Here is a 27975-nt window from a genome sequence, read left to right as displayed (position 1 = left end):
AAGAAGCAGTGAGGACAATAGAGAGAGAACTGGATGGAAGGGAGAACAAACAGGGTGACAATCAGCCAGCTGCTGGTTGTTAGTACCTCGTCTAGCCTGTGTGAGTCTGTTTCCTCAGCTATGCAAAGGGGGTTTAATATCAGTCAGTCAGTCAATCTGGTCTTTATATGGATTCTCCAAGCCTCTGACCAATTTTGAAGGAGCCTTCTGTGAGTACTGGATTTGGACAAAGCAGAATGCACAGGCCCCTTTCAGAAGAGGGGCAGAAGTGACCCAGGCCAGTGCAGCTGTGGGTGGCCAGTCATAAACACATCTCAGAGAACAGGCGAATGAAGGGAGCTGTTGACGCTAGAAGCGCCACACTGAAGCGGCTGTGGAGAATCTCATTCTACATTTCTTCAAGGGCCTCCTGTGTGCCGGCTTCCAGTCTGCTCCTCTGGTTTTCTGCTCTGCATAAAGAGTGAAAATATTCACTTGGGGCTGAGGCAAAATGAAATTTGCCTTAGAAATCTGCTTTAGTTTGCCTAAGATTTCTCTGTCTCTGGCTAGTACTGGGGGTTACAAACTGAGGTACATCCTCAGCCCTTTAAAACTTTTTGATTTTTGAGACAGCTCCTTGATAACTATGTAGCTCAGGCTGAGCTCAAGCTTACCATCCTCCTGCCTCAGCTTCCTAGAGTGCTGAGATCACCACCACGCCCTGCCTGCCTGGGAGCTTTGGCTCCATGTGGCCCTGTCTGCTCCTTGGTATCCTCAAACACCACCTAAGACTGTTGTCAGGCTCTTTCCTTAATCACAGGTCTCAAACTGCTCTCCATTCTGCCAGGCAGTCTGGTTTCCTTAGTCACCACTTCATCCTTTCTTTACTCTCCTCAAACTTCCCTCAGCCTCTCGTCACTCAGAGGCCTCATCCCTCATCTTCCCAATGTTGAAACCACAAGTGCACTTCTTCCTCATGACCCTCATCCTTCTTCCTACACAGGCCCATCGGTGCCTCCCTTTCGCCTCTCCAAGAACTTTTCTCTTTTTATCATAATATTTATTTATTTATTTGGCACCAGGGATCGAACTCAGGACCTTGTGCTTGTGAGGCAGGCGGCGGCACCACTGAGCTAAATCCCCGGCCCAAACTTTTCTTTTTAATCACCCCTTTCTCTTGCCCCTCTAATCTCTTCTTCTCCTGTTAACCCTCTCATGATTGCACAAATCGTGATCCAGCCTCTCCTTCCTTGAAAAACAAAATGACAGAAAACACCCCAAAACCCCAAACACAAAACACGCGTGTGTCTTCTAACCTCTTTAGGATTGCCTACACTTCCTAAGCTCCCTTGCTCAGTTCTCATTCAGTCTTCAGAACTCTCTAGTCTGGCTTTGCCCTCCCCTCCCCTCAGTCCCCATCATACCTGCATGAAGGCCGCTGTAACTTTGCAAAAGATGTACCCAAGTCTTGAGGCCCAGGACCTGTGAGATTTGGAAAAGGGAACTGGCAGATATAACAAAGTTAAGCATCGCCACAGATCATCCAGGATTTAGGGTGGGCCTTAGGTTCCATGTTCATAGAAGAGAAAGCAGTGGGAGATTTGATACACAGGAGACACGCGACACACGACTCAGGGGAGAAGGCCATGTGAGATGGAGACAGAAATTGGAATGAGAGGTCCCTAAGCCAAGGATTGCCAGGGAATGTGGCAGTCACCAGGAACTAGAAGAGACAAGGAAGGAGTCTTCCCTAAAGCCTTTGGAAGTATAGAGATGTCTGGGCTTCAGAACTGTGAGAGAATAAGTTTTTGTTGTTTCAAGCCACCGAAGTTGCAGACATTGTATGATGACTCTAGAAAACCAATAGTCACCAGTGACTTCCATGTTACAAAACCCCAGATGTGCTGCTGCCTCTCTTGTGCTTTGCAGCAGTGTTGGATTCAGTTGACTTTGTCTTTCTTGAAGCATCTTCTAGTCCTGGCTTCCAGGGAACCATTTCTTTGTGTTTCATCTTCGGGCCCTTGCCAGCTCTCAGCTTCTGTCGAGTCTGAGTGTCTGCTTGTCTCCCATTAGAGTCTCTCAAGGGTTCCTGTCCATACCTGTGGCTGTGAATAACATCTGCATCCTCACCTCAGTGCTGTGCATGGCCCTCTTGATGCGACAACTTAGATCCTTCACACATTTACATGAACAAAAGCAAACTTTTTTTTTTACTTTAATTTGCATTTATTTTATGTTACATGCATTCCTAGCCTGCTTTTGTTTCTTTGGTTCCTTCTGGGGCATCCCTTTCCTTCTTCTTTTTTTTTTTTTGGTACCAGGCATCAAACTCGGGACCTTGCACTTGCAAGGCAGGCGGCAGCACCACTGAGCTATATCCCCAGCCCTGGGACATCCCTTTCTTATGTGCATCCTCCTTTTCTGGTTTAGGAACAACGTGCTCTTGTTTAGAGGGGTCATCTTGGTGTGGTAGGGGGCTCAGGCTTGCGTTCATCCCAGCATGTGCTCTGTAAGCTCTGTGCACGCGTGGGTGCTTTGTTCTCCTGCATATGCTCAAGGACCACAGAACCTACACCAAAACCTCTAAGTAAGCAGAACTCTACCTTTTCAAACAGATGCAGCAAAACCTTGGCACTCTTTTGGGGCCACTGACCCTGGGTCCAGTCCCACAGTGTGGCCCAGGGCAACCTGCCCACATCACCACGGTTACCACTGCAGTGATGGGATGGCACACCTTGCTTCTGAACAGTGACATCTTGCAGACACTTGGTGGCTTCCAGAGCAGGCATACCCTTGATGACCTGGGCAGTTCCACTGTGCTCTTAAAGGGAATATGAAGATTTGAATCTCTCGATTTTCATGATTTTGTGGGTTTTCTGAGTTCAGGTGAAATCATCTTCAGAGATCACCTCAGGCTGCTTGTGTGAAGGGCACAAGATAGAATTTCTGCTCTTCATTAAAGTTATCCAATCTCCCCTTCCTACTCTGGTTTTTCACATGTGAAGGAATGGCATGTCCACCCCACACCAGTGACTTCCTAGAAACTTGGGAGTTCTTCTTCCTCTGAGCAGGTCTTGCTGATTTAATGTTGAAAATATACCTTGACCCCATTTACTTCTCTTTGTAGCCACCATCACCATCCGGTGACCACGTGGATATTCTCACTGGTCTCTTACACAGGAGACTCCTCACGGGTCTCGGGCTGGTTTTCCACACAGCCACCCAGCACTTTCAATAGAGCAGATCAGCCTCCACACCATGACAGCACTCCACAGGCTCCCTGTGAAATGAGCACCGAGTTCAAACTCAGCGAGGCCTTTTGTGACCTTGTCTCCACATGCAGCCCCTTTTGGCCCTGCTGTGCACAGTTGGTCCTCTGAGAACTTACCAAGCTTTTCCATCCTTGGGCGATCTCTGCTGGCAGCCTCTTCTTCCGAGGGAACTCCTGACAGGTTCCTCCTGTACCCCCCTCCCCTGGCCACATTATACCAGTTTCTCCTGTTACTTCCTCCTCCATAGAACTCACCCTTCCCCCCACAGCATTTGCCAGTCAGTAACTCCACAGTAGGATTGTGTGTTTATTCGCTCTCTCCTCAACTGGGCTGCTCCCTGACAGGGATTGTGTCTGTTTCTCCTCATCAACCACAGAGAGCCTAGCTCAGGGGCAGGCACAGCAGGGAGGCCCCACAAATATGTGTTCAACAGATTCTCCATCTCCTCTTCTACTTCCGGTCATCTCTACAAAGGCTCTTTCGGTGACCCACAAGGAAATAAAGGCAATACCTAACTTCAATTGTATGAAAACCCAAAGACAATGTTTTACAAACATATAAATTATTTTATTTACAAAGCCATGTTACAAAAAAAAAAAAAGCAAAAAAAAAAAAAATACAATCGCTCACTGGAGAATATTTCCAGGCCTGGTGGTGAACCACTCAGTATCAATAGATACATGTTTGTTCTTTCCTTTTAAAACTGTAAGCCATAGAATTTACTATTTACACCTACTTCAGACATTTATTCTGCTTACAATATCACAGGCATGGAATGGATTCTATCTGATAGTGCTAAGACATAAAGGTACGAGACCAAGGGAGAAAATACTTAGTGTTACAAAATATGGATCGTAGAAAAGAAACCCACTCACAAGTGTGGCATTTGTTTAGAATGATTGGACATGCTTTCTTCAAAATTCTTCTGGAAAAGAGTCTAAAACCGGTAGTAGGAAAGGACAAATGAGCAGGTGCAAATTCTTTTCTGTGCAACAATAGTTACTCAGTAAACCCCATGACGGACCAGCTACATAAAACCCACAGAGTTTTGTTAAAGTGCCATGGGCCGACAGCATAACAAAATAGAAGGTGTAAATAGAAAATTTCTTTTTTTCCTTTTTTAAAACAAGAGTTCACTGAGAATCAGCAATAATAGAATATGCTGTATAAACTATTCTCTACAAAGGTTGATCAGCGCTATTTACAATTAGTACATTGATACAAAAGAAGGCATACAAGTAATCCAAGTCGCTTTTTTTTTTTTTTAAATTTTATGGCTGACAGGTCTATGCATTGCGTTATGCTTAACAACCAGAGCTTTCGAGGCTCTATGGCTGGCGACAAGTCAGGAGATCTTCAGGCAAATAGGGGTGTGTGCAGTCGAGGGGCTGGGAGAGAAGGCCCAGTCGGGTGCGGAACAGAAGGACCCAAAGGAGATCACTCTAATAATGCATTATAGGCTGGTCCAGTTGAACTTCATGAAAACAAACCCAAAGGAAACCTTTTATTTGCATTCCATTTTTTCAAGCTGCAAGTTTTTTCTTTAATACATCATTATAAAGTAAACCTGTGGTTGATTGTGAAGGAAGAAATACCGTGGGTTTTCCCTTTTTTCTCAGTTTCCCAGAAATGTCCTCACCTTGGTCAGAGCCAGTCTTTTGAGAAAGTAAGCAGCATTTGGTGGGGAGCCTCTTTTATTCCAGCTTCCGATTTGAGGCGTAGAAAGCGACAATGTTTAAACCTGTCGAGTTGTTCTTCAGTCCCTGTCGAGACGTGATTTCTCAGAAGCAGCCACTCAATCTCTCAACCTTTGTTTTCCCTCTCTGAGTATGAGTTATAAATCAGAGGGTTATTTTGTTGCTGAGATTTTTTTTTTACTCCTGCAAGTTTTACAACTCAAAATAAATTATAAAAAACAATAGACTTCTAAAACCGAACAAGACAAAAATTGTGCAAAAATAACAAAGATATGTACACATTTTTCAGTCTGAAGAAATGTACAATAAAAACATAATTCAAAGAACATTTAAAAAATATAAACATTGCTTAAACTTTCCTAAGTTTCATATTGTTTCTGAAACTATTCTGGTCAGTTAGCTCTGTAATATAGTAAAACATAAATTATTACAAAATTAACACTATAAAAATTTTCTTTAAGAATATCTTCTGAACTTTTTTCAAAGGGTCTAACCTTGTTTATAATTTCTTAAATATTTGTAAGTCTTAAAATCTGCCTTAACCTTTTAAAAAACAAAAATCAAAAGTAACAATCGTCCCTTTAATTTGCAGTCTCTTTTTTCCCCAAGACGTAAATAAACCAGCATATAAGTGCACTTTTAACACTGTAGAAATGAAAATGAAATCATCCAAACTAATGACCTGGTACTTAATATCAACTCCTGATTTTTAAAAAAATCTTCATTTTATATTAAAAAGTTTAGTAATCCTACAAGAAACACTGTCAGTGCAATTCCATTGATTCAAATCGCTCCGTTTGCCTCCCGTCTTTGTGGATTCCAAGCGCGTGAAACTTAACAGTAGTCTGATCTTTGGGGTGGGGCGGACGGAAAGTAAAGGAAAAGTCAGGGTGGGGAGGAGGGTGGCACATTCATTTCTGGGTGCAGGGTGATGCAGACCCCCGTGGTGCCTCTGCTACCTGCTCTATCACCTGTTGCACGCTGTGACCTCTGCTCCTGACTGGGATTCCCTACCACAGCTTCTGCTGCTGCTGTTTCTCGCCAAGCTCTAGTGTGAAGCCCTTTACAGCGCTTTGTGGGGAGGCTGTCGTTCAGCTCTTCCACATGGCTCCTCTTCACCGGGCGGCCTGGGCAACTCTGAGTCGGGCATCTGAACACGGAGCACCAGCTCACCTCTGCCAGGCAGGCAATGGTCCTATTTACTCTCACCAGGGGTTCACCTCCAGTACTCCCAGGAGGCTGGGCCCAAGGGTAGCTCTGATCACCGAATGCCTTTCCCTTGGGAGTCCTCCCTCGGGCCCAGCCCGCTTTGGGAATCTGCACACTCACCGTGCCTTGGAATGGACTGGATTCCTAACAAGTGCAGGCCACCAGTCACCTGGTTCCTACCATCTTTTAAGGGATCTTATCCCCCATGCTCTGCTTCCTGCCACCCTCCCGGGCCCCTCTGCCTCTGCTTCTGACCTGGTGGATCTTTGCTGAGTGGCACAGCCGGTTGGTAGTGGTGTTGGGCAGATCCCATCATTAAATGGCCCTATTTCGATTTGGCCCCTAGCATTTGGCTCCAGCTGAGGGGGACTGTGGAAGCCTGTTGAGGGTACCCGGCTGTCCTCCACTCTCTCCTCCCCAGGAGGCTGTCCCAAGGGGTATGGGGACAGCTAGCAACCTGATAGCTGGTGGGGAGCCACTGAGCAGCAGGCGGGGAATGGAAGTGAACGGGCAGGAGAAGAGGAGGAAGGAAAAGAGCTCTGGACGCGCTGAAGTCCAAGAGCTTCAGACAGCGCCAACCTGGAACTGACATTCTGTGACCTCTGCCCTCGGGCCCGAGCAAGAGGACGGTGCAGTAGTAGCATCAGGAGCTGGGGCAGGGGACCCCACCTTGGGAAGAATGTATAAACATGGCAAATGAAAAATCAAAGAAAACACTGGTATTGTTTTCTGTAAATCTCAAGTTCATATTCTTTTGCCTTTTTTTTTTTTCTTCAAAACTAAAAATTGGTCAATTAAGAAAAAATAAAAGGAAGAAGAAGAAAGTCCAGAGCACAGGCAGGGTTCAGGAAACAGACTCCCCCATGCCCACTCCCCTCCCTCCTCCTGATGCCGCGCCACCTGGCACAGGTCACGACCAGGGACTGGTTTGGAAGTGGCTTCATAGTCTTGTTATGGAAGAGTCCTTATCCTGCCCATTCTGTTTGTGTTCTTCTAGGAAAGAAAAGAAAACCTTTTTCAAAACCATACATTTGGGATGATCCATGAGAACTAAGAGACAGAGCCTCAGTTTCCTCATCTGTTGCAGAAAGGGTAACATCCAAATTCCTGCACATGGCAAAGGCCTGGTGTGACAGGCACTAGGGGCTGGATACATTACAAAGTATCCCTGCAAGCAGGCATGATGGTCCCACAGTGGGGGAAGTGCAGATGCCATACTTTCATGAGGCAGGTCTGGAATAACGGAAGTCTTCACTTTTTTTCTCTATTGGTTCACTTTTTCCTACATAACCTATCCTATAACATAACATATCCAACATAACCTATATGTTGGGTTAAACATAGACGCTTTGGAGATACAGATTTTGGGTTCAAGTCATACTAGGGAGGCATGGCTCCCCCAGGAGCCTTCCTGGTTCCCCAGATCTCAGGCCCTGCTGGACAAAGCCCTTTGTCTCACTCAGGTTTACACAGCCGCTGCTTGCACACCTCCAGTGACAGAAATGCTGTCTCTCTAGAATAGTCCCATGGAGGAACTCAGCCCGAGTGCTCGCTGGGCTTTGCTGCCTGGTATTCGTCACCCCATTCAGGTTTGACAGTGCCCTTACGAAGTAGGCATCCATTGGCCATTTAACAGATGCAAAAACTGAGTCCCAGAGAGGCACTCTGCTCAAGATCAGACAGCTGGTAAGAATGATGATGGTAAGAATAATAATTGCCAGCACTGGCGGGTTTGCTGTATGCCAGACATTTTCAAGAAATTTTGTGTAAATAAATTAATGTGTCCCTCACAAAAGCCCATGAGGTTAGGGGCCATTATGATCTCTACTTTCTTAGACAAGCAAATGGAAACACAGAGAATTTAAGTGAATTGCTCAGGGACACACAGTAGTAACTAGAAGGCCTGGGCATGGAAGCCAGGTAGCTATTCTCTAAGAGGAGGGGAGATTTCACCCCATGCCCATTCTTTCCACCACGACTCTGGACTTTGCTCCCAGTAACTTACCTGTCGGCTGTGTCCTGGGCTGGGGATGCTTGCAGGACTGGATTGTGACAAAGCTAGGCTGCTATTTTTCCCAACCTGAAAGACAGCAGTGAAGCCCGCTCAGACCCCCAAGGCAGCGCAGGGGAGGCTGGACAGACACCACGTGTCGCCAGGGGAGGAGAGGGCCGATCAGCGTGCCTCGTCCCTCGCACTGGTCCAACTGAGAGTGACCGTGGCTCAGAGGGTGCCTGGAGGAGGGAGGTCCCCGGTGGTCAGACTTCGTCTCAGGGCCAAGGCCTTGGCAGGAGCCCCCTCCCTGCCCCAGTGCTGAGCTCTGCAGAGGCCTGGCCTGCCCACCTGTAGCCAGGCAGCCACCGGGCCCATCTTGTTTTAGCTCGGATTCCCTTGGAGCTGCTGCTGACACCTAGGCCTGTCCCTGGTTAGGTTCCCCGACAGGAGACAGCACAGGAAGCCAGGCGAGGAGGCTGCTGTCCTGAGCGGGGTCCCTGTAGGTCCCTGCACAGTGGGACTGGGGCCGGTCGCGAGGGTGTGGTCCTTCCCAGGGTCCTCAGGGAGCAGCCCCCTGTCCCTTGCTCATCTGCAAAGCCAGCTCTGACCTTTGGCCTACCCACACGTCCTCCTCCACCTTGACAGCTCTGCAGAAAGAGGCAGAAAGGCAGCTTTCACCACGGTGGCAAACTCTGGCCTTCCACCTATCAGGCAGATGGGCCCTCAACCGTTGTTTCTTCTCCAGGACCCTAAGAGAATCGGCACAGACCCCTGGGCCCTTCCTTCCCAAGCACATGGAACTCGCTGGCGGTGCCCTGGACAGAGGCTTTTCTCCCAGGGCCTGCAGGAGGGAGCCGGTACAGACCAGGCCCCAGGCAGCAGTTAAGGGCACTGGCTTTGTTCTTCTTAAATTCCCTTCTGATGAGCACCCTCTGGTGGAGGCTTCCCTGCTCTTTTTGCCCCTGGTCTTCAGAGATCTGTTGAGTTCTCTGAGCATTTCCTGTACTCCTGCAGTGCTCACGATGAAGGCCAAGTGCCCAGACTCCAGAGCCAGAAGGCCAGGTTACATCCCAGCGCTACTATTCCCTTGCTGTATGATTTGGGGCACCATGCCTAACGTCCTGTGACTTGGCTGACGCAGTCGTAAAATGGGAGCACTAACAGGTAATACCTGAGTTAGCATCTGAAGAGCTGGGACACAGGCCCTCACAGGTGCCCACTCTTGGAACTTTATCCAAAACGAGTGGGACACTGTGGCCCCCTGGACCCCTAGGCCCCACCTGGTCTGCTCCCTCCACAGCTGCATTTTCACAAGAGCCCTGCGCACATCAGTGTTCACATTCGGGTCTGAGCAGCCCTGGGTGTGCTCTCCAGCCTGAGACTGGAGGTGATACACACCTGCAGTGTGGTCTCTGGGGAGGCCCCGCAGGTGCCACCCCCAGCCCTGGACCCGGGAGTCTAGGTCGGCCCAGGTCTGGCCTCCTCTTGCCTTGGCCACAGCTGCAGCTGTCTGGCTTGGGTTCCACACTTGCTGCTGGCCCTGTGTGTGCTGTGATTTGGGGTCCCCTCAGGAGGTCTTCCTCACAGGGTTTTAACAAGTCTCATACACAGTGACACACAACATTAAAACACCTTTTAACAGGGGCCAGGGATTTAGCTCAGTGGTTTCGCTGCCTGCTGCGCAAGCGCAAGGACCCGAGTTCTATCCCTGGTACCAAAAAAAACAAAACAAAACGAAAAACACTTTTTAACAGCGGCCTGTGTGGTGGTAAACTACAGGCTTGGGAGCAAACCTTGGCTGAATTTCTGAGTGGGGCCCTTAGACCGGAAGGAGCTCTAGGCTGTGCCTTTTCCTCTCACTGCTAGGCTGGGGTGAGGTGGCCTTTCCTAAGCAGGCCCCCCAGGCTGAGGAGACAGACTGGATTTGAAGATGGGATCACAGTCCAAGCTAGCAGTTTCTTTCGGGGCCAGCCGCTCGTTCCTGGGTTCTGACAACACATACTCCTGCGGCACCACGGCAAAGGGTGCTGCTCTGTCCCTAGGTGGTGGCTGCAGTTTTACTCTAGGAGGACAGTTATATTAGGAGGAGGTGAGGATTGAGGCAGCCTGGAGAAGCAAGAAGACCGGTCACCCAGGAACCCGGGGCACACACAGGCTGCCACTCATTCCCCAGGTCATTTAACCTGCCTGGGGCTCAGGCTCTTCCTGCAGGACTTGCAACAGATCAGAGCAAACTTCTTAGTGACTGAACTCTTTAATGAAATTGTCCTCAGAACCTCAAGATATAAAACAGAAGAGGAGCGGGGAAGTCAGAATCTCTGTGTGCCTCAGTTTACCCATCTGTGAAATGGCGACAACTGTACCAGGTACACTGGGTGGGAGTGAGGACTAAATGAGGTCATCTCTGCAAAGTGCTCAGCACTGTGCCTCATGCACAGCACTGGTAAATGAGCCGTTCTCAGAGCAGAGGGCGCAGAGGGCCCACGCGGGACGCGAGAAAGGGAGCCACACTTGTGTCACCTGCGAGCCACCTGGCCAAGCAGGGGCACTGCCCAGCTCCCCCTGCCCCCCACAGCTGATGAAGGCAGTGCCAGGAGGTCCCTTACCTGCCGAGAGGAGGTGCTGTTCACAGGCTCGGGCACTGGTGCAAGAAGGCTGGGCGGGTTCTTTTTGTGAACGCTATTCATACCAGGCATTTTAGTGATTTTACAGGCTTTGTTACTAGCACTCGAGTTCTTACGCTTTTTTCCTTCTGATTTGTCAAAAGAGAGGGGCAGAGAAGACACGGCATTGTGTGAGGCCAGAGAGAGGTCCCCCGCGTGGAGCGCGAGGGAGGGCACAGAGAGGGGACAGGAGTCACTGCTGCCGCCCACCGTGCCCACCTGTCTTGCTATGTCTGCGGGGCCGCCGGGCGTCGAGGTCCGTCCTGAGGGGTCCAGCTTGGCACTGAGTGGGCTCACCCCATTGTTGGAGCTGTGCACAGACAGACTGGCATAGGCAGGGGCCGCCGGGTAGGAGTTCAGGGCAGAACTGGCATTCAAAACACAGTTCTTTCTGTGGGGCCCTGGCGGTGGAGATGTGAGGGAGGCCTGCAAGGACAGGGAGGAGGAGGAGGAGGAGGAGGAGGAGGAGGAAGTCGAAGGCTGCGGCTTCCTCTTTTTGTTACTTGGAGACTCATCGCTACGGGCAGACAGGTCTTTGACTTTTGAGGATTTGCTGGTTTTGGTTTTGGATGGCTTGTGGCATGGGGAAGGGATGACGGCTGGTATCGGGGAGACGGCGGATGGGGCCTTGAAGGTTGAGTCCATGATGCTGAGGGTTGCGGCCACATGGGGGAAAGCTGTGGTGTGGGACATGAGGACACGTGGGTCCGATGATGCCACAAAAGCTGCGTCTGAGAGCATGGCGGATGTCATTATGTAAGAAGAGGTGAGTCTCGAGCTGATGGGAGCTGAAGGAAGATATACAGCGCTGGGGTTGCTGAAAGGCTGCAAAACAGATGCTGGCACGGGGGTGGAGATGTGGGCTGCTGGCGAGGGCATGGGGCTATCTGCCGCAGGAGGGATCTTCCTAAACACGAGAGAAGAGCCAGAGAGAAACAGTGAGACATCAGGTTGGCACTGCTCGGGAGGCTCGATGACATCTAAGCATCGGGGCGACAGAGGACACCCGGCAGGACCAGACTATGGAGGATGGAGTCTGGGAGGATGGAGGGTCTGAGGATGGCCCTTCCTCATGCTGCCCTGCTGCAACAGAGCAGCTACTTGCGGGTTTTCAGATCTGGTCTCCATGCTTGGCTACTGGAGTTCGGCTTGGGGTTGCTGAACGAAAGGCATTGTTATTTAGACTACATGTATCCCATCAGCCTACCCACTCTGTCTCTTGTTTGTTTGGCAGTGATGAAGGTGGTTTTTATGAGCAATGGTCATTTCACATTTCAGGTGGAAACAGGACAGAGATTTGCCACCTGGGCCAGGGCTTCCCCCTCTGCCCACTGCAACCCCGATCCCGTTCCCTGTCCCCCATCCTGTGCTTGGCTGGAGCATCCCGGGAAGGGCCCTCTCCCCAAGGCCAGCATCCTCCTGCATTTGCTGTCTGCCTCCTCTGGTTATTCCAGGGAGAGGCACTTTTGTGCTATCTCATGGCCACTGGGTCCTGGGGGTCGTGGAGGACTGAGGCTTGCGAAGTGACAAAGAGTGGCCTGTACCCGGGACTGATGTGTCTCCCTTTTAAAACCCCAGCCTGCCTCCACTATTGCTCAAGGAGTCATCATGGGGCTGCCTCTCAATAGGTCTTCCTGCCTCCGTTAGGAACAGGTCAGAGTGTGGGGACCCTCGTGCATCAGAGAAGGGGACAGGAATTTCTAGTTTGTTCTGAACACAAGGCAGGAATCAAGGAGGGGAAGCAATATGGCCAGGGGAGGGGAGCCACTGTTTTCCTCTTTGGTCTTTCTGGAGCTAGGGGGTGAGGGTGATGCCTTCGAGCTGAGTCCCTGGGCCCAGGCTGGCATCAGGCAGGGGGTTCATTCTTGGGCCTCTCTACAAACTGTCTTTCGACTTAAATGGCTCCCACTCATAATCTATGGCCTAGGTTGATTCTGCTGTTGCTCTGGGGACCAGGGGAGGCACAGCAGCCACGGATGGTGTCACCCCCTGTTCCTGATATTGCAGGAGAGACCACTGAGCTCAGGGGCTGAGTGTGCTCAAGCCGGTTCTTCCCCATCTCTCACACTGATCCCCAACAGGTCCCTGGGAGCTGGTTTTCACAGGCTCACCAGTGGCTAGGAACTAGCTTTCTTTCTCTGAAAGCAGCACTTGATGGCAGTAGGCCTGGGGCTCAGGACACGTTACTGGACAGGCCCTCACCCTGCCCCTTTTCTCTGGAGTCTGCCCTCTAGCTGTGGAACCAGGACCAGGTGCCAGGGCACTCGGGACAGAGGCTCCGTGGAGAAGTAAGTGGCTCTCCTAGCATTCCTCTCTCTGAGCAATCCCTTCTCTGCCTGAAAGCAGTGGAGCCTGTGGCTTCCATCTTCAGGGTGGAATCCAGAGGAATCCTTGAACACAGAAGCACAGTGTCCTAGAAAATGTCAAGAGAAAGATGTTGCCAAACCCACAGTGGCCATGATGGTGTTTGAGAACTGCCTTCCTCTCGAGTCTAAGGAACATAAAAGCTCCTGTCAGCACTAAACGAGGTGCTCCCAAGTCCTTGTTATAATGAATGAATGAGGGGATGGACGAATGAATGGATGGGTAGGTGGGTGGATGGGTGAGCGGGTGAATTCTCAGCAGCAACATAACCATATTGTCAGGGACTATACATGCTGGGCAAGGACTCCCATAGAACCAGCCCGCAGAGACCTGCACATGTCCTCAGAGCTGTCTGGCACTGCACAGCCCCTTCCTAAGCAGGCTGGGGGACACTTTTGGGAGCAGGAGGCGCCAGGAAACTTTCTTGCTGTCCTTGTTACCTTGCTGCCCATACTACAGCCACCCACTCAAGCTTTCCTCAGCTGAACCTTCTTTCCCAGCTAAAGGAGAGGCAGAAAGACATGGTGGAGAGGTTTGGCAGCTACTTATAGTGAAAGGAGATCTACAGATAGCAGATGGGTCATACAGGGAGGACCCTACTCAATGACCCTGAATGGGATCTACTCTGAAAGTCCCAATTTATATTTTCCCCATTCAACCGTGTAAGTTCATACTTCAAAGTGTGCCAACCAGCGGAGCTGAAGGCCTAACTCTCACCTGACCCTCACTCCGGACTGGAATGGGTGTGGCTTTTGGAATACTTTCTGTCCTTGCCTTTCCTCTCCCCGCTAATCCTCAGTGGGCATCACGGGCAGGAGGGAGGTGGGGCAGGGGAGAAGAGGGCCAAGGGACAGTCCCTGGGGCCCCAGTCCCCTGTGCTGAACGGTTTCTGTGCTCTCTATCTAGGTGCCACACGGCAGCAGGCTGCAGCTCTGTGGGCTGTGTGTGCTGCCTAGGGAAGTCCCGTGCAAAAGCCCATGGACTCGGGTAAGTTCCTCACAGTGCCCATCCTCCCCTGCCAGCTGGCGTGGAGATCCAGATGCTGACCTGGCTGAAAGAGAATACTGTGCTGGCGTCTCCTGGTGCAGAGTTAAATGCTTGTTAAAGAAAAAAGAGTCTTGGCCGTTCTTTTTCTTCCTAATGTCTTCCACGCCCCCATCGGCTGCCATCCCTCCAGGTTCGGGCCCGTCGGGGCCTGGGGTTTGGGCAGCGAGGCTGAGAGGGCAGCGGGGTGCTACGCTCTCCAGAGTTGACACCCAGGCAGCCCCAATGTTGCTCAGTGACAGCAGATTGGTTAGGCAAGTCCTGAACAGGGGGGAGGGACCTGACGCCCGGTGGCTCGGGCTTCTGTGCCTGAGGAGGAAAGGAATATGGAGCTTGAGCTGAAAGGACAGCAGGGAGCGAAATACAGATCAACACATTCCTTCCACGGTCTGGGATTTACACTTTCACAACACTGGAGGGCAGAGGGCTGGCTGCCACCTGGGGGACAAGCACAGTGTGACGCGCACCAAGGAACCGAGAACAGGGTGGCCCGCAGGCAGTGACCCTTGGCTGTGGTTTTGTTCAGACACAGGTAGACATCGCAGGCACCATTTGGACCAGGGACGGTCACTCATGTGGGAAGAAACCATAAGCTTCTCTTGTGGCCCTTTCCTGCTATATGTGAAATGTCGACCTGGAGTCCTAAGTGCCCTGTGAGGGCTGGGGCAGATGAAATGGGGCTCATATCTAGACGGTCACCGTGCAAAGCGGCTGAGGAGCCAGAGCTGCCTGGCAGGGAGGAGGGGACCTTGGGGAGGGGCAAGTTGTGGCTTCTGTCCCCTTCTGCTTCTTAAAGGCTTTTCTTCCTCTCCTGGGCTTCCTGGGCCAGGCAGGGGAGAGCTGGGACATCTGGAGACCCCCTTTGTAGGAGCGACACCCAGAGGTCGGGCTTCCATTACCAACTGGCCAAAGTGTAGCCCCTTGCGGTTAGAAGTGGCCTGGGCCTGTTATTCCTTCCCAATACGTTCTACCTAATGAAAGGCTTCTTTCTTTTTTGTAAATCCCTTATGAAAGTGTAATTATACTGGGAAGTACTGGAGAATAAAGGGTCCTTAGAGGAATGGAATGCAAGCTGCAGTTTAGGGGGGAAAGAGGGACAGGAGAGGCGAGGAGGGTGCCCTAAGGAGATGGGAAGGGCCAAAGACAAACTTAACCCACTTGACAACATTGTGCGAAGTCTGCCCTGTTGGCAATTGCACATATATTTTCCACAGGGCAGCAAACAACTAGCAGTTGGTCGATCACCATTATGAAATGTTTGGCATTCCTATTGTAGCATCAACAAACAGCAGCATATTCTGAACATGCTTAGATGCTCTGAGTAGTAGTAAAAAGGCCCCAAATGCTATTAAAGACATGAGACCTCTTCTAATGTCCTTTTCCCCGAGTTTAGAAGATTACCAATACAAATCGATCTCTGAGAAGGCAAAACAAACAGCACATCTTACATGTTTATAAAACTCTTCAGGCAAACCCTTAAGAAGGGTAGACAGTGACCAGTCATGAATGCTGATTTGGGGTCATTTTGCTCTGTGAAAAGCCAGCTGTTGACGTTCACATAGAAAGTTAGGGTTCAGGTAATTTGGGGGCAGCTCTGATCTTATATTATCTAGAAAGTGCTCACTTACTTCCACATCTGTGAATTCAAGTGTTTTTCTACCATGGAGTTTATTGCGAACCGAAAACGATCCCATCTTCTATCAAACACATAGTACCCTCGTCCCATGAGGCGGCTCCCAAATGAGCAAAACTGTGAGGGAAAAAAACACTTTAATTTTGATTACAGGTTAATAAGCTAATATAAACCATACAGAGAAAAATAACATTTGCATAAAAACACACAGGGGTACCGTTTGACTCAAAATAAAGAAGCAAAAAGTACCAAAGCTAAAAATATTTCTGTGATGCTATGGTTTGAGCTCTGGAGTCTGTGGACCCTCACACCATGACTTGACAACAGCTATGTTCAGTTTTCTGGGGCTTGGAGGGCTGCATCCTCCACTCCCGGGACTGAGCCAGCATTTTAGAATAGATTCTTTTTTTTTTTGGTACCAGGGATCGAACTTGGGTCCTTGCGCTTGCAAAGCAGGTGGTAGAACCACGGAGCTAAATCCCTAGCCTTAGCATTTTAGAATAAAAGGCAAAGGCACAACAATAACCAGCAGCCAGGGTGATTTCCAGCTCCATCTAGTCGTCATCATCCAGCCTCCTGAGGGCCTCGGGGTTCCCTGCCTCCCATCCCAGTCCCAGGTACTGCTGGTTCTGTTCCCATTCAGCCTTCCTAGCTGATGTCACAGAGCCACTTCCCTTCCCAGGCCTGGCCTCAGCCCCAGGACACATCTCACACCTATTGCTCGCAGGTTTGACCTCAGGATCACTGAGTGGCTGTGTGAGGTCACATGACTAAGGCCCACGTACTCGATGACTACCAATGCCTAAAGAATAGGGACCTCATTCTCTTCCTCTTCACCGTGAGGATCATAGAGATTTGGGGTGAAGCATGGATTAGTGAGACAAAAAAAACTATTTAAAGCAAACCAGTACATTTAAAACACATGGCTGATGGCAAGCTCAAGACCTTGAGTTCGATTCCCAGTACCAAAAAAGAAGACAAAGAGACCAAACCCCTCCCCCCAAAAAACTCCTACATGGCTGAAGTATGGGCATTCAGAGGCTTAATAAACACCATCTGATTATGATGTTAGGACAACTGGAAGGCCAGTAGACAGAAATGCAAGCCTCTGCGAAGATGACATTTGGCTGGTCTGGAGCACAGGCGAGCCTGCAAATGACTCTATAACTCAAACAGCTCCCCCTCCTCAGGGCTCCAAGCTGCTCCCTGGCCCCCAGCCCAGACAGCGCTGGGTTGGCACCCACTCCACAAACCCATCAGGGAACCTGTCTTAGGAACGGCTCTCAGGAGGAAATGCAAGACATTCCCTTTGTTCTCTTTCACTTGTGTTTGGGGGCTTTTGCATTAAAATCTTGGCACCCACCAAATCTGGTACAACTGATGAAAAACACTCTCTGCAACCTTCATATTAAGTTCTTTTTTGACCAAGCTGGAAAACGTACAAGGGAATTCTCTGACACAGATGCCATTCCCAGCTATCTGGGGGAGCTGTCACCAGGTCTCGACATCCTTTCTTCCTTCATCTCAAGTGCAAGGACATGCTGAACAAGCAGTGTGTCAGTTGGCCATGAGAGGACAAAGCAAAGAAACAAATCACGGTTTTCCCATTTAAACCGGCAAAACACGAGGGGCACACAAATGCACCAGTACCCAGGGCACAGCTTATATCCTCTGGACAAAGGTCTTGATGTCTCCATGGTCTGGCGTTCTGGTACAGCCTGTGTCTCCTTCACACTTGAGAGCCAGAGGTACTTTTCATTTTTCGCTGCCTGTGCATCCAATTTCATGTAGATGCAGGGCAAGGTGGCTGGTGAGGTGCCTGTTCCACTGGCATACTGTTCACTCAGCAGAGCTGTGGCTTGTTCCTGTGGTGACCATGGCAGACTCTGCCAGCCACCAGCCTCACCTCTGTGTCTACTCGCATGTGGGCCCAGTCTTTTCCTTGCTCACAGGACCAGACCTTTGTTCTGCCATCTGCCCAGCAGCAGTAACAGGGAAGGTGTGTCTCCTCCCAGAAACTTGGGGTGAGTCACAGCTGGGCCAAGCTGTGTCACCGCAATCTTTCCTTCTCTACCTATCAGTGTAGGGGTAGGCATGTGGCCCAGTTCTGATAGATATAGGGGGAAGTCTACTGGGGGTTTCATAGGGAGAGATTTTCTTTTTCCTGGTACCAGGGATTGAACTCAGGACCTTGCATTTGGGAGGCAGGTGCGGCACCACTGAGCTAAATCCCTGGCCCCATTTTTTTTTTTTTGAGATAAAAAAAACAACTAAGAAAACACAGCATCTCAGAAGACCCTTTCCCTGTGTGTTTCTTTCTATCCTGTGCAGAATCCTACTAGGCGAGGCTGACATTGGAGGTGCAGTGGATGTACTGAGGCCAGAGACGGCTGAGATGGCTGTCCCTCAGCCCTGGGACACTGTGAAGACACTGAAGCAGGCTTGAAAGCTCCCACCTCAAGACTTCTTGCTGTGTGAGACAACAAAATGTCCTTTGTGCTCACGCAGATGAGTTGAGTTTCCTACTACTGCCAAGCAAAGGTGTCCCACACTGTCTCTTGGCCAGTACGGAAAGAGTCAGGGACAAAGTGCCAGCTGCGGGTGAGCCAAGGTAGCCACCTTCCCGACACAGGAAGTGAGTGGGCCTGGCCTCGCCTCGTTGCACAAGATAGGAGGGAGGAGAGGCTCACTCCACCTTGCTGCCGGGCTGATTTCCCATGTAGTCCCTGAGATCTGTTCAGCAGCTCCAGAGTAAACCACATGGGGTCCCCTGTTCTGGGCCCCCTGCATTTGGCTCTGTGATGGCTGCACCAGGCATTTCCCTCCTCAGTGCTCCAAAGGCAAATGTAAACCAGCCTTCAGCTGAGGCCTCCATTTCCCACTTTGGGTTCAGAGACCTTCTAAACCACCAAAGTGGACTTACCCAAGCAATGGGAAATATGCCCTTTTTGTTAATAAGCAATCAGGCTGACACAAAATACTTCCACCTGGCCTCAACACTCTCTCTTTCAGTTCTGTGCCATGTGGTCACGCTAATAACAGCAAAACCTAGAGCCCCATTGAGGGCTGGTACCCGACAGATCGCTAATGCAGTTTCCAGAGCAGGTGGGCCTGGCTAACTCTGGGCACCAGGGTCCACGTTTAGATGGGCAAGGGCAGAAGGGCAGCTCCCAGGTACACTCACAGAAACACCCTTTCTCTAGCAGCTTCAATTCATGGGGGACAGCAGACACTCGGGTGCTTCAAAGGTGATTGCCAGCCGGAAGCCCTTCCGTATGCTTCTTGATATCAAGGGCATTTCCAATGCTGGGATCCAAGCTCACAGTAAGCCTTTTGGTAAAGGCTGTCCTGGTGCCCTTCCTTGGGACTATGCACCTCTGCCATGATCACCACGGGTCTACAAAGCAGAGGAAAGGATTTGGAGGGACAGGAGGAGGCCTTACCGCGAGAGGTCTGGGGTGGTGCGTGGAGAACTGACAATCTAACTTCTCAGATTCGTCAGCTCCGTCCATCTCCCCTTCATCACTGGACAGCCGGCTGGCAAGGTCAGCTCCAACTGGGGGAAGAGGGGTCTCCGGAGTGTAGGCGCTGTGATTTGAGGACGTGCTGCTGCTTATGCTGTTTGCAGATGATGGTCTAAAGAGCAAGAGAGGAGAACCATGGAATCAACTTTTCTGCAGTAACAGGATCCACCCAGTTTCACGGTGTCCAGGGAGCTGCCTGGTCAGCCCGGCCAGCTCAGGGAGGACAGGTAGAGGGCAATTTTGCAAGAGGGAAAAGACTAAGGCTAAGGCTAAGGGTGGGCGGTCATGTGATCAGCTCTGGACAGTGAGAGGCCATGTGTGAGTGACAGTTCATGTCACCAAACTTGTCTTCTATAAGTTCAGTTACAATGACTCACCCATTTGCACGGAGGTAATTTGTATTTGCCCAATGCAGCAGTTGCTTCCCTTTGAAAGTGCAACCAGGTGAGCAAGACCAGCCCATTCACAAAATATCCATAATGAAGAAACAGGCAGATGAATGCTTTCTTTGCTATTATTACACTATAACTTTAGGAAACTTACAGTGGCATGAAAAAAGGTTTTGTTATAATGAGAGGCCTCTGTCCCTTCCTCCACAGTTTCTTAACACTGACCTTTGTGTAGTTTAACAGTATCTTCTGAGAATAACTGTTTCAAAGTAATGTTTGGCAAGCACTTTATCTACTCCCTGGCATGGTCAGTTTATTGAAGGTGTTGGAGAGAAATTTTTCTCAATGAAGGAATGGATGAATTCCACGAGACTGAGATCATCCAACAGATATCGTCTCAACTGTGATTATAGTTATAAAAAAAACACATCACAACAACAGGAAGCACTATGTATTTCTAAGCAGTAAAGAACAAAGCAAGCTCAAACCGAGAACAAACACATCCATATTAGTAGAAAAATTAGAAGAGGAACAGTTGTTAGTATTTTTTCCTTTTTTTGGGTACCGAGGGTCGAACTTGGGACCTTGCCCTTGCAAAGCAGGTGGCAGAACCACTGAGCTAAATCCCTGGGCCTGTTAGTATTTTTTCTACTTTTTCAGTTTCATCAGATGGTTGATCAGAAAGAGGTGGCAGAGACAGGGAGAAAAAGATTTTGGGAGGAAAAACTCGAGGGTTTTTTCTTTAGAAAACTGCTTTCCTGCTTTGAAAGGTGCCCCTTCAAATCACACGAGGGAGCACTTTTGATTTGTTACCTTTCTCTCTCATTTTCTCCCTGGACTCTCTGTTAGCTTGAAATTGATTTGTTACCTTTTTTCTCTCATTTTCTCCCTGGACTCTGTTAGCTTGAAATGTTTTCAGGCCTCAGATACCTGAGCGCAAAGCAGGTTCTAAAAACAGTCACTTAAAAAGAAAGAAACAGTGGTGGAAATAACCCACATATCTCTCACAGATGAGGAGATAAACAATAGACACAATGGAATACTATTCAGGCCCCCCAAATGAATGCAATTCTGATGCTCACCACCCTAGGGATGAACCTTGAAGGCATTATGCTAAGTGAAATAAATAAGCACAAAGGACAAATATTTTATGATTCCGTACACCAGGGAGAATAGTGGTTATAGGAGCTGGAGAGATGGAGGGAAAGGGAGTGAAGATTTCATGGGCACAGAGGCTCAATGGTGGCAATGAAAAGGTTCTGGGGATGGGTGGTGGTATGGTTACCCTATACCATGGTGAATATACTTAATGTCATTAAACTGTACATTAAAAGTGGTTAAATAGCAAATTTTGTATTGTATATATTTTGTCACAAAAACAAAGGAGAACAAGGCCATAGGTAGTTCTGGAGTGTCATAAGAATTCAGTTGGGATGACTGTTTATTATTGACTCTTACCTTCCTGTACTTATAAAAACAGGAATGCCATTCATTCTGCATGCTAAGGGTGGACAGTTCAAGGGCCCTACCTCCCACTTTCCTCAGTATCTACACTGCTGTGCTGGAAAGGGAAACTCTATTAATTGCTTACAGCTGAAGACCAGATAGCAAAACAATTGACACGATGCTGAAACAGACAGAAAACAGCACTGCGCCCCTGACAGGATCAAGTGCTGTCAGCATTTTGATTTATGTCCTTCCTATCTTCTGTGCATACATATGCCGTGTGCGTGTGTGTGCATGTGCACGCATGGCTGGCCTTGAGCTTGTGATCCTCCTACGTCAGACTCCAGAGTAGCTGAGACCAAAGGTGTGCACCACCATGTCCAGTTATGCGCATGCATTTTAAACTAAGACCTGGCTCACATTGTACATATTATTTTAAGACAGACTTTTAAAAAACCTAGTGATGTTGTGGGAATCTTTCCATGTATCTTTTAAAAACTTTCTCCAGTGATGTGTATTACAGACATGTCATAGTTAAGTAACTGATCTATGTTGTTTCCAAGTGTTCTAATAGGGTCTTCTTGAAGTGCTCCCGGAAGACCATCCTCTCCCGCAGGGTGAAAGTGAGCTTGGTTTTGTTAACTTGATATCGGGAGCATGGTTATACAGCAATTTATCTTTATTTTTTAAAGATGCTGGGCCGGGGATTTAGCTCAGTGGTTCTGCCACTTGCCTCGCAAGCACAGGACCCAAGTTTTACCCCCAGTATCAAAGAAAAAAAAAAGATGCTTTTGGAAGCCTTTGGGGTAAAATGCCATGATATCTGCAACTTAGTTCAAAATATATAATCAAAATATGTAGAAAAAGCGTATGTTCCAAAATATTCACATAACAACTTAAAAAGTAGGTAGGTAGGTATTCATTATACTATTATCTTTACTTCTCTGCACATGGAGAAATTTCCATAACCAAAGTTAAAAAAAATAAAAAGAAGAGAGTTAATAGTACACATATATGTAAGAAAGTTACTAAAGAGTCATGTGTTTTTGGGTAGTTTTATTTTTCTAGCTTTATTAAGGTATGTATTATATTTTATATAATACATAAAGTTACATATATTTAAGGTATGCAGTGTGATGATTTGGTATGTATATATCTGTGAACTGATTACTATAATCAAGTTAGTTAATATATCCATCACTTCCTATAGTTACTTCCTTTTTTTTTCATAGTAAAAACACTTAAGGTCTACTTCCTTACCAAGTTTCAAGTATATAACACAGTATTATTAAATACAAGGGATGATCAAAATATATGTGTAAATAAAAGTAAAAGACACATGGCCATTAATCCCCCTCAAAATACTCCCCTTCACTTTGAACACACTTATCCCATGGTTCTTGCCACTTCTGGAAGCAGTTCTGGAGTCCTCTTTTGTGAGCATCTTTATGAGGAATAATAAAAAAGACAAAGAATGCTGCTGCCAAGTGCTATCCAATGGAAAGGCAGGCTTGTAAAAACATTATGGTGTCCTCAATCTGCCTTATTCACTGGGTTCGGCAATGGGTGGCTTCTGGCTCTTTCTCAAAGTTTCCCCAAAGGGAAACATTTTGAATGGATCCAGGACATCAAGGCAGCCATGAGGGCACAACTAAAGACACTCATGAAAGAGGACTTCCAGAACTGCTTCAGAAAGTGGCAAGAACCATGGGATAAGTATGTTGGAAGTGAATGGGAGTATTCTGAGGACTGATGGCAATGTCTTTTACTGTAATAAAAATTTTAAAAATGTTATTGTTTTTTTAAATCACACTGCATAATGTCACCATGCTGTATGGTCTCCAGAATGTATTCATTGTATTTTTAAAAATTTTTATTTATTTATTTTTTTTGTGTGTTACTGGGGATTGAACTCAGGACCTTGTGCTTGTCAGGCAGGCGCGGTGCCACTGAGCTACATCCCTGGCCCCAAGAATGTATTCATTTTATAGCTGAAAGTTGCCCAGCATCTTCCTCTTCATCTCTTTGCCTCTGGTAATCAGCTTTCTACCCTCTGTTTCTATAAATTTGACTTTTTTAGGGTCCACATTTAAGAGGAAGCATACACTCCTCTGACGTATTTTACTTAGATAATGCCCTCAGGGTCCATACATGGTGCTGAAAAGGGCAGAATTCCCTTCTTTTTAATGGCTTAATAATATCCCACTGTGTAACACATACCAAAATATTTTTATCTACTCATTCATCAGCAGACACTTAGGTTGTTTCCATATGTTGGCTTTAGTGAATGATGCTACGGTGAACTTGGAAGTATGAAGAACTTCTTGTAAAATGGGGCAGGGGTATCACACACATTATCTCTTCTCCCTCCCCAAATCCTATTAAAAGGACAGTAAAGGGGGCCAGGGATTTAGCTCAGTGGTTTTGCCGCCTGCTGAGCAAGCGCAAGGACCCAAGTTCAATCCCTGGTACCAAAAAAAAAAAAGGACAGTAAAGGGATGAAAAAGGTGTTGGCACCAAAGAACAAAGAGATCAGCAGAAAATGGTGATTGTTAAAAAAAAAAGAAAGAAAATGGTGACGGTTATCGTGATGACTTCCCAACACCCATTTGACCCCTAAACTAACAGGAATCCCTGTAATCTTGCTTAATAATGATAGGTTTAGAAAAGGGCACAAGAAATAAAAGAACCTTATTTTCTTGGTGGGGTCCTTTTGGAAAGAGACACAAGGCTCTGGTGGAAGAGGTTGATAGTAGAGGAGGCTCTTCGTTCAAGGGCAGGAAGCACAGAGGGAATCTGTACCTTCAGCTCAATTTTGCTCTGAACTCGAAATGGCTCTAAGATGTCAGGACTGTATAGAGACTATATAGAGAGGGAGAGGGAGAAGGAAAAGAGTCCCAACCTCAGCTGGACCTTGTATGTGGAGGTGCCTGGAGTTGGTACAGCCATCCTGCTACAGGACTTTGAAGAGCAGCCAAGAGACTGAAGGGGGTGGTCTTTGGGGTGTGTTTCCTTCACCTCCGGACTTCTTGTCGTATGTGATAAGAAATTTCCTTCTTATTTAAGCTTACTGTAGCCCAGGTTTCTGCTACCTGCACTGGAAGCACTCTAACTGATCAGAGCATGAACAAGATATTTTAACGTATTTTTAGAACACAGAATGTGGCTGGAGAAGTGTTGACTAATGGAAAGCAGCTGACCTACTAGAGCATTTCTGAGAAGCCAGGCACTTGAACCTACCTAGGGCTGCAAAAATCATGCAAGAGGTGAGGACTAGACCTAGGTGCAAGGTTGGGGAACCCACATCCAAGTCCTCTCGACCTCTTCACTCCACCTGACAGCCACCGCTCCTACCAGGCCACTGCCTTCCCACCTCCATCAGCCTTCTAAGGAGAGAACAAAGGTTTACTTTCCAGAGAAAGTGAGCTGAAGGGACTCTAGACATGGAGCCAGGGGAGCTCAGGGGCAGGAGCAAAGAACAGGGTGGCTACGAAGGAGCTATGGGCTACCCGGGCCAGAGTGTCCCTTGCCGGGCTCCTCCCCAGAGAAACCAAAAGGGTGGCTGGTGACTGGATGATCTTTTGGTTGAGTTTCACAGACTTCCGGTCAGCCTGTTGGAGCCTTTCTTGTAAGTATGAATGGTTAGGGATTATCCCACGCTTCTAGAGTATGAGAAGGACCAGCCAAGCATCAAAGATGCGAACACACAATGGAATAAACTGGAGGAAGTAAAGATAATGAGAGGAAGAAGAAACCCTAAAAACCTATCTTCAAAGATTCCAGAATGGGGGTCGGGGATTTCGGTCAGTGGTTCCGCCGCCTGCCTCGCAGGCGCAAGGTCCCAAGTTTGATCCCTGGTACAAAAAAAAAAAAAAGATACCAGAGTGTGTTTCCTGGACTTGGTGCTATGGCTCAGGGGTAGAGCACCCGCCCAAAAACAACAAAAGGAATGATATTGCCTCTAAGAAATGATGATGTCTTGTAAAATACCATAAGGAACAATCAGATCAGAAGAGTCAGATACTGAAAATGTTTAAAAGTATCATAAATTTATCTTTTTTTTTTTTTGGTATGGGGGATCAAACTCAGGTCCTTGCGCTTCCGAGGCAGGCGGCAGAACCACTGAGCTAAATCCCCAGTCCTCATAAATTTATCATTTAATATGCACTTTTGAAAGTAAAGTAAAAAATCTTTTAGAAAATAGAACAAGGTGATTGAGAAAAGAGAATTAAAAGATCAGAGGAAAGGTCCAAAATCCACCTAAGAGAATAAAGACAATAGCGGGGGAAAAGTATCCAAGATGCGACCTAGGACAGTCCTAGAAGAGGACCGCTGTTTCCCAGTGAACGGATTCGATGAGGATCGAGTCCAGGGAAGGAAAAAGATGCCCCAGCAAGAGTGAGCCCTGCGACCCTGCAGAGCCCCGGGGGATGAAACACGAATCAAAAGCTGGGTACCATGGTGCAAGCCCCTGATCCCAGCACTCTGGGAGGCTGGGGCAGGAGAATTGCAAGTGTTAGCCCCGCTGGGCAACTTAGCAACTTAGTGAAACCCCGTCTCAAAATAAAGAATGTAGCTCACTGTGAAGGCCCTGGGTTCAATCCCCAGTTCTGTAAGAAGAAGGAAAGAAAGGAAAAGAAGGAAAGGAAAGGGGATCAGAATATTAGACTTTGAGACTTTCTGATGAAAACTTCTGCTCTTAGAAGGCAATGGAAAAATGTCTTGGAAATGCAGGGAAATGATTTTTGAATCCAGTTGTGTCTCAGAGAGATCATCAGTTAAGTGTGAAGTTAGAACGAAAACCTTGCGAGGTGCACAAGGATTCTGAAAATTGACCCCCCACGCACCTCTTCGCAGGAAGCTATGGGAGCTGAAGGAACCCAGGGAGAGCGAAGAGGGCAGGGTCCAGAGACAGGAGGTGGGGTGAGGAGGGGCCTCGCTGGCTGGGCAGGAGCAGCCGCTTTTTCTTCTCAGGCCTCCAGTACTACTGGATTTGTTAAACACGTGCCTGCATTGCCCTAATTAAGCAGTGAAGTTTGATTCAGGAAAAAGTGGACAAAACACTCAGCAGTCAGAGCCAGGTGCCAGACAAAAGAGGGCAGGAGATGACTGGAAGGGATTCCTGGGAAGGGGCTCACCTGGCAGGAAGAACTGGGAGGGAGAGAGAAAGAGAGAGAGAGAGAGAGAGAGAGAGAGAGAGAGAGAGAGAGAGAGGGAGAGAGGGAGAGAGGGAGAGAGGGAGAGAGGGAGAGAGGGAGAGAGGGAGAGAGGGAGAGAGGGAGAGAGGGAGAGAGGGAGAGAGGGAGAGAGGGAGAGAGGGAGAGAGGGAGAGAGGGAGAGAGGGAGAGAGGGAGAGAGGGAGAGAGGGAGAGAGGGAGAGAGGGAGAGAGGGAGAGAGGGAGAGAGGGAGAGAGGGAGAGAGGGAGAGAGGGAGAGGGAGAGAGGGAGAGAGGGAGAGAGGGAGAGAGGGAGAGAGACAGAGAGACAGAGAGACAGAGAGACCGAGACCACTTGGCTGTTGAGTTGCCACCCTCTCTTTGCCCCTCTGAATACACTGCCTGTCCCCTGGCCACCTGCCTGCCTGTCTGGGCTAAAGACAAACTATGTAATATTGGGTCCCTGTGCGGGGACACTCAGGGAAGCTGTGCTGGCCTGCCACGCTGAGCAAGCGAACATCCATCCATCCAAGTGCTTCAGGGAGAGTAGGAGTCGCCAGGGCTGACCGGGCCCCTGTGGTGCCAGGCACCCAGTCACGTGCTCCAGTCCAGCATGTGCTGCCTCGGGGGGTGCAGGTACCATCTGCTTCTTGGGTAGGGGCGCCTCAGCAAAGCCAATAAGAAATGAGGCTTTCTGTGCCCATCTCCTTGACTCCAAAGCCCCCAGGTTGAGAACCAGATGCAGAGAAAGCTCAGGCATAGACACAAGTCCAGGAGGGAGAGGCCTGCAGTGAGGGAAGAACACCATCTTGGAGTAGAGAACTGAGATCTACTCCAGACTCACCCTGCATTCTTCAGGGATGCAGACCTTCTGCCTCTCTCCACATTGCCCTGCCAATCTCAGATTCATTAGATTTTGCCATTTTTTACTTTTGTTTTTGTGGTACTGGGGATTGAACCCAGGGCCTTCACACTGAGTCACATCCCCAGCCTTTTAAAATGTTTTTATTCTGATACAGGGTCTCAGTGAAGTGGCTGAATTGTGTGGGCTAGTCTTGAACTTGAGATCCTCCCGCCTTGGCCTCCCAGAATGCTGGGATTACAGATGTACACCACCACACCCAGCCCATTTTATACCTTAGACTGGACGTGTGCATCTGTGACACAGGGGAACACCAGATCCTGGCAGCACTGGCCTCCCCAGTCTGCCTCTCCTTCCTTCCCCTGGGGCTACAATCTGCCTTATCAGAGTCCTGCTCCACCTTTGCCCACCTCTCCCTCTCCAGCATAGTCCTGAGGAGTCCGGCTGGGATCATCGTCCACAGCTCTTGGGCTCTGTGGGGCAAGCAATGTGTTCCCTTAGGGTTGGGGGCAAAGAAACAGGGAATCTGGGGTGAGCTGTGGTCTGGATGTGGCTCGTCCTCCCAAGGCTCATATGGAAGCCTGGTTCTCAGTGTGGTGACGGTGCCTCTGAAAGGCGTACCTTAAGGGGCACAATTAGGCCATGCCCTCAGAAGGGGTGAGTGCAGGTCTCCCAGGCTGGGCCAGGCCTCCCGGGAGTGGGTTCGTTCCCTCCAGAGTGGGTTGTTATAAAGGACCGAGCCTT

At 48.7% G+C, this 27975-nt stretch overlaps 1 protein-coding gene across 14 annotated transcripts in view; it reads right to left on the bottom strand.

Moving 5' to 3' along the window:
- Positions 1–300: 300 nt before the first annotated feature.
- Positions 301–27975, bottom strand: part of Atxn7l1 (ataxin 7 like 1) — a 225892-nt gene continuing 198217 nt past the window's right edge. For 7 of the 14 annotated variants that reach the window (XM_021253928.2, XM_004839682.3, XM_021253930.2 and 4 more), the window contains 6 exons: positions 19298–19490; positions 15850–15971; positions 14225–14530; positions 10757–11720; positions 8163–8237; positions 301–7150 (listed from right to left, as the gene is read on the bottom strand). In XM_021253928.2, coding sequence (XP_021109587.2) covers positions 7109–7150; positions 8163–8237; positions 10757–11720; positions 14225–14530; positions 15850–15971; positions 19298–19490 — 1702 coding nt within the window. In that variant the 3' untranslated portion in view covers positions 301–7108. The remainder of the gene's footprint in view (positions 7151–8162; positions 8238–10756; positions 11721–14224; positions 14531–15849; positions 15972–19297; positions 19491–27975) is intronic. The other 7 variants (XR_002392992.2, XM_021253926.2, XM_021253927.2 and 4 more) reach the window with 7 other exon arrangements.

The sequence above is a fragment of the Heterocephalus glaber genome, unplaced genomic scaffold (genome assembly GCF_053883595.1).
Source record: "Heterocephalus glaber isolate CG9 unplaced genomic scaffold, H.glaber_assembly_v1.0 deba00000676, whole genome shotgun sequence".
Classification (NCBI taxonomy): Eukaryota; Metazoa; Chordata; class Mammalia; order Rodentia; family Bathyergidae; genus Heterocephalus; species Heterocephalus glaber.
Note: the sequence above shows the minus strand (reverse complement) of the source record. Positions and strands in the feature narration are given on the sequence as shown.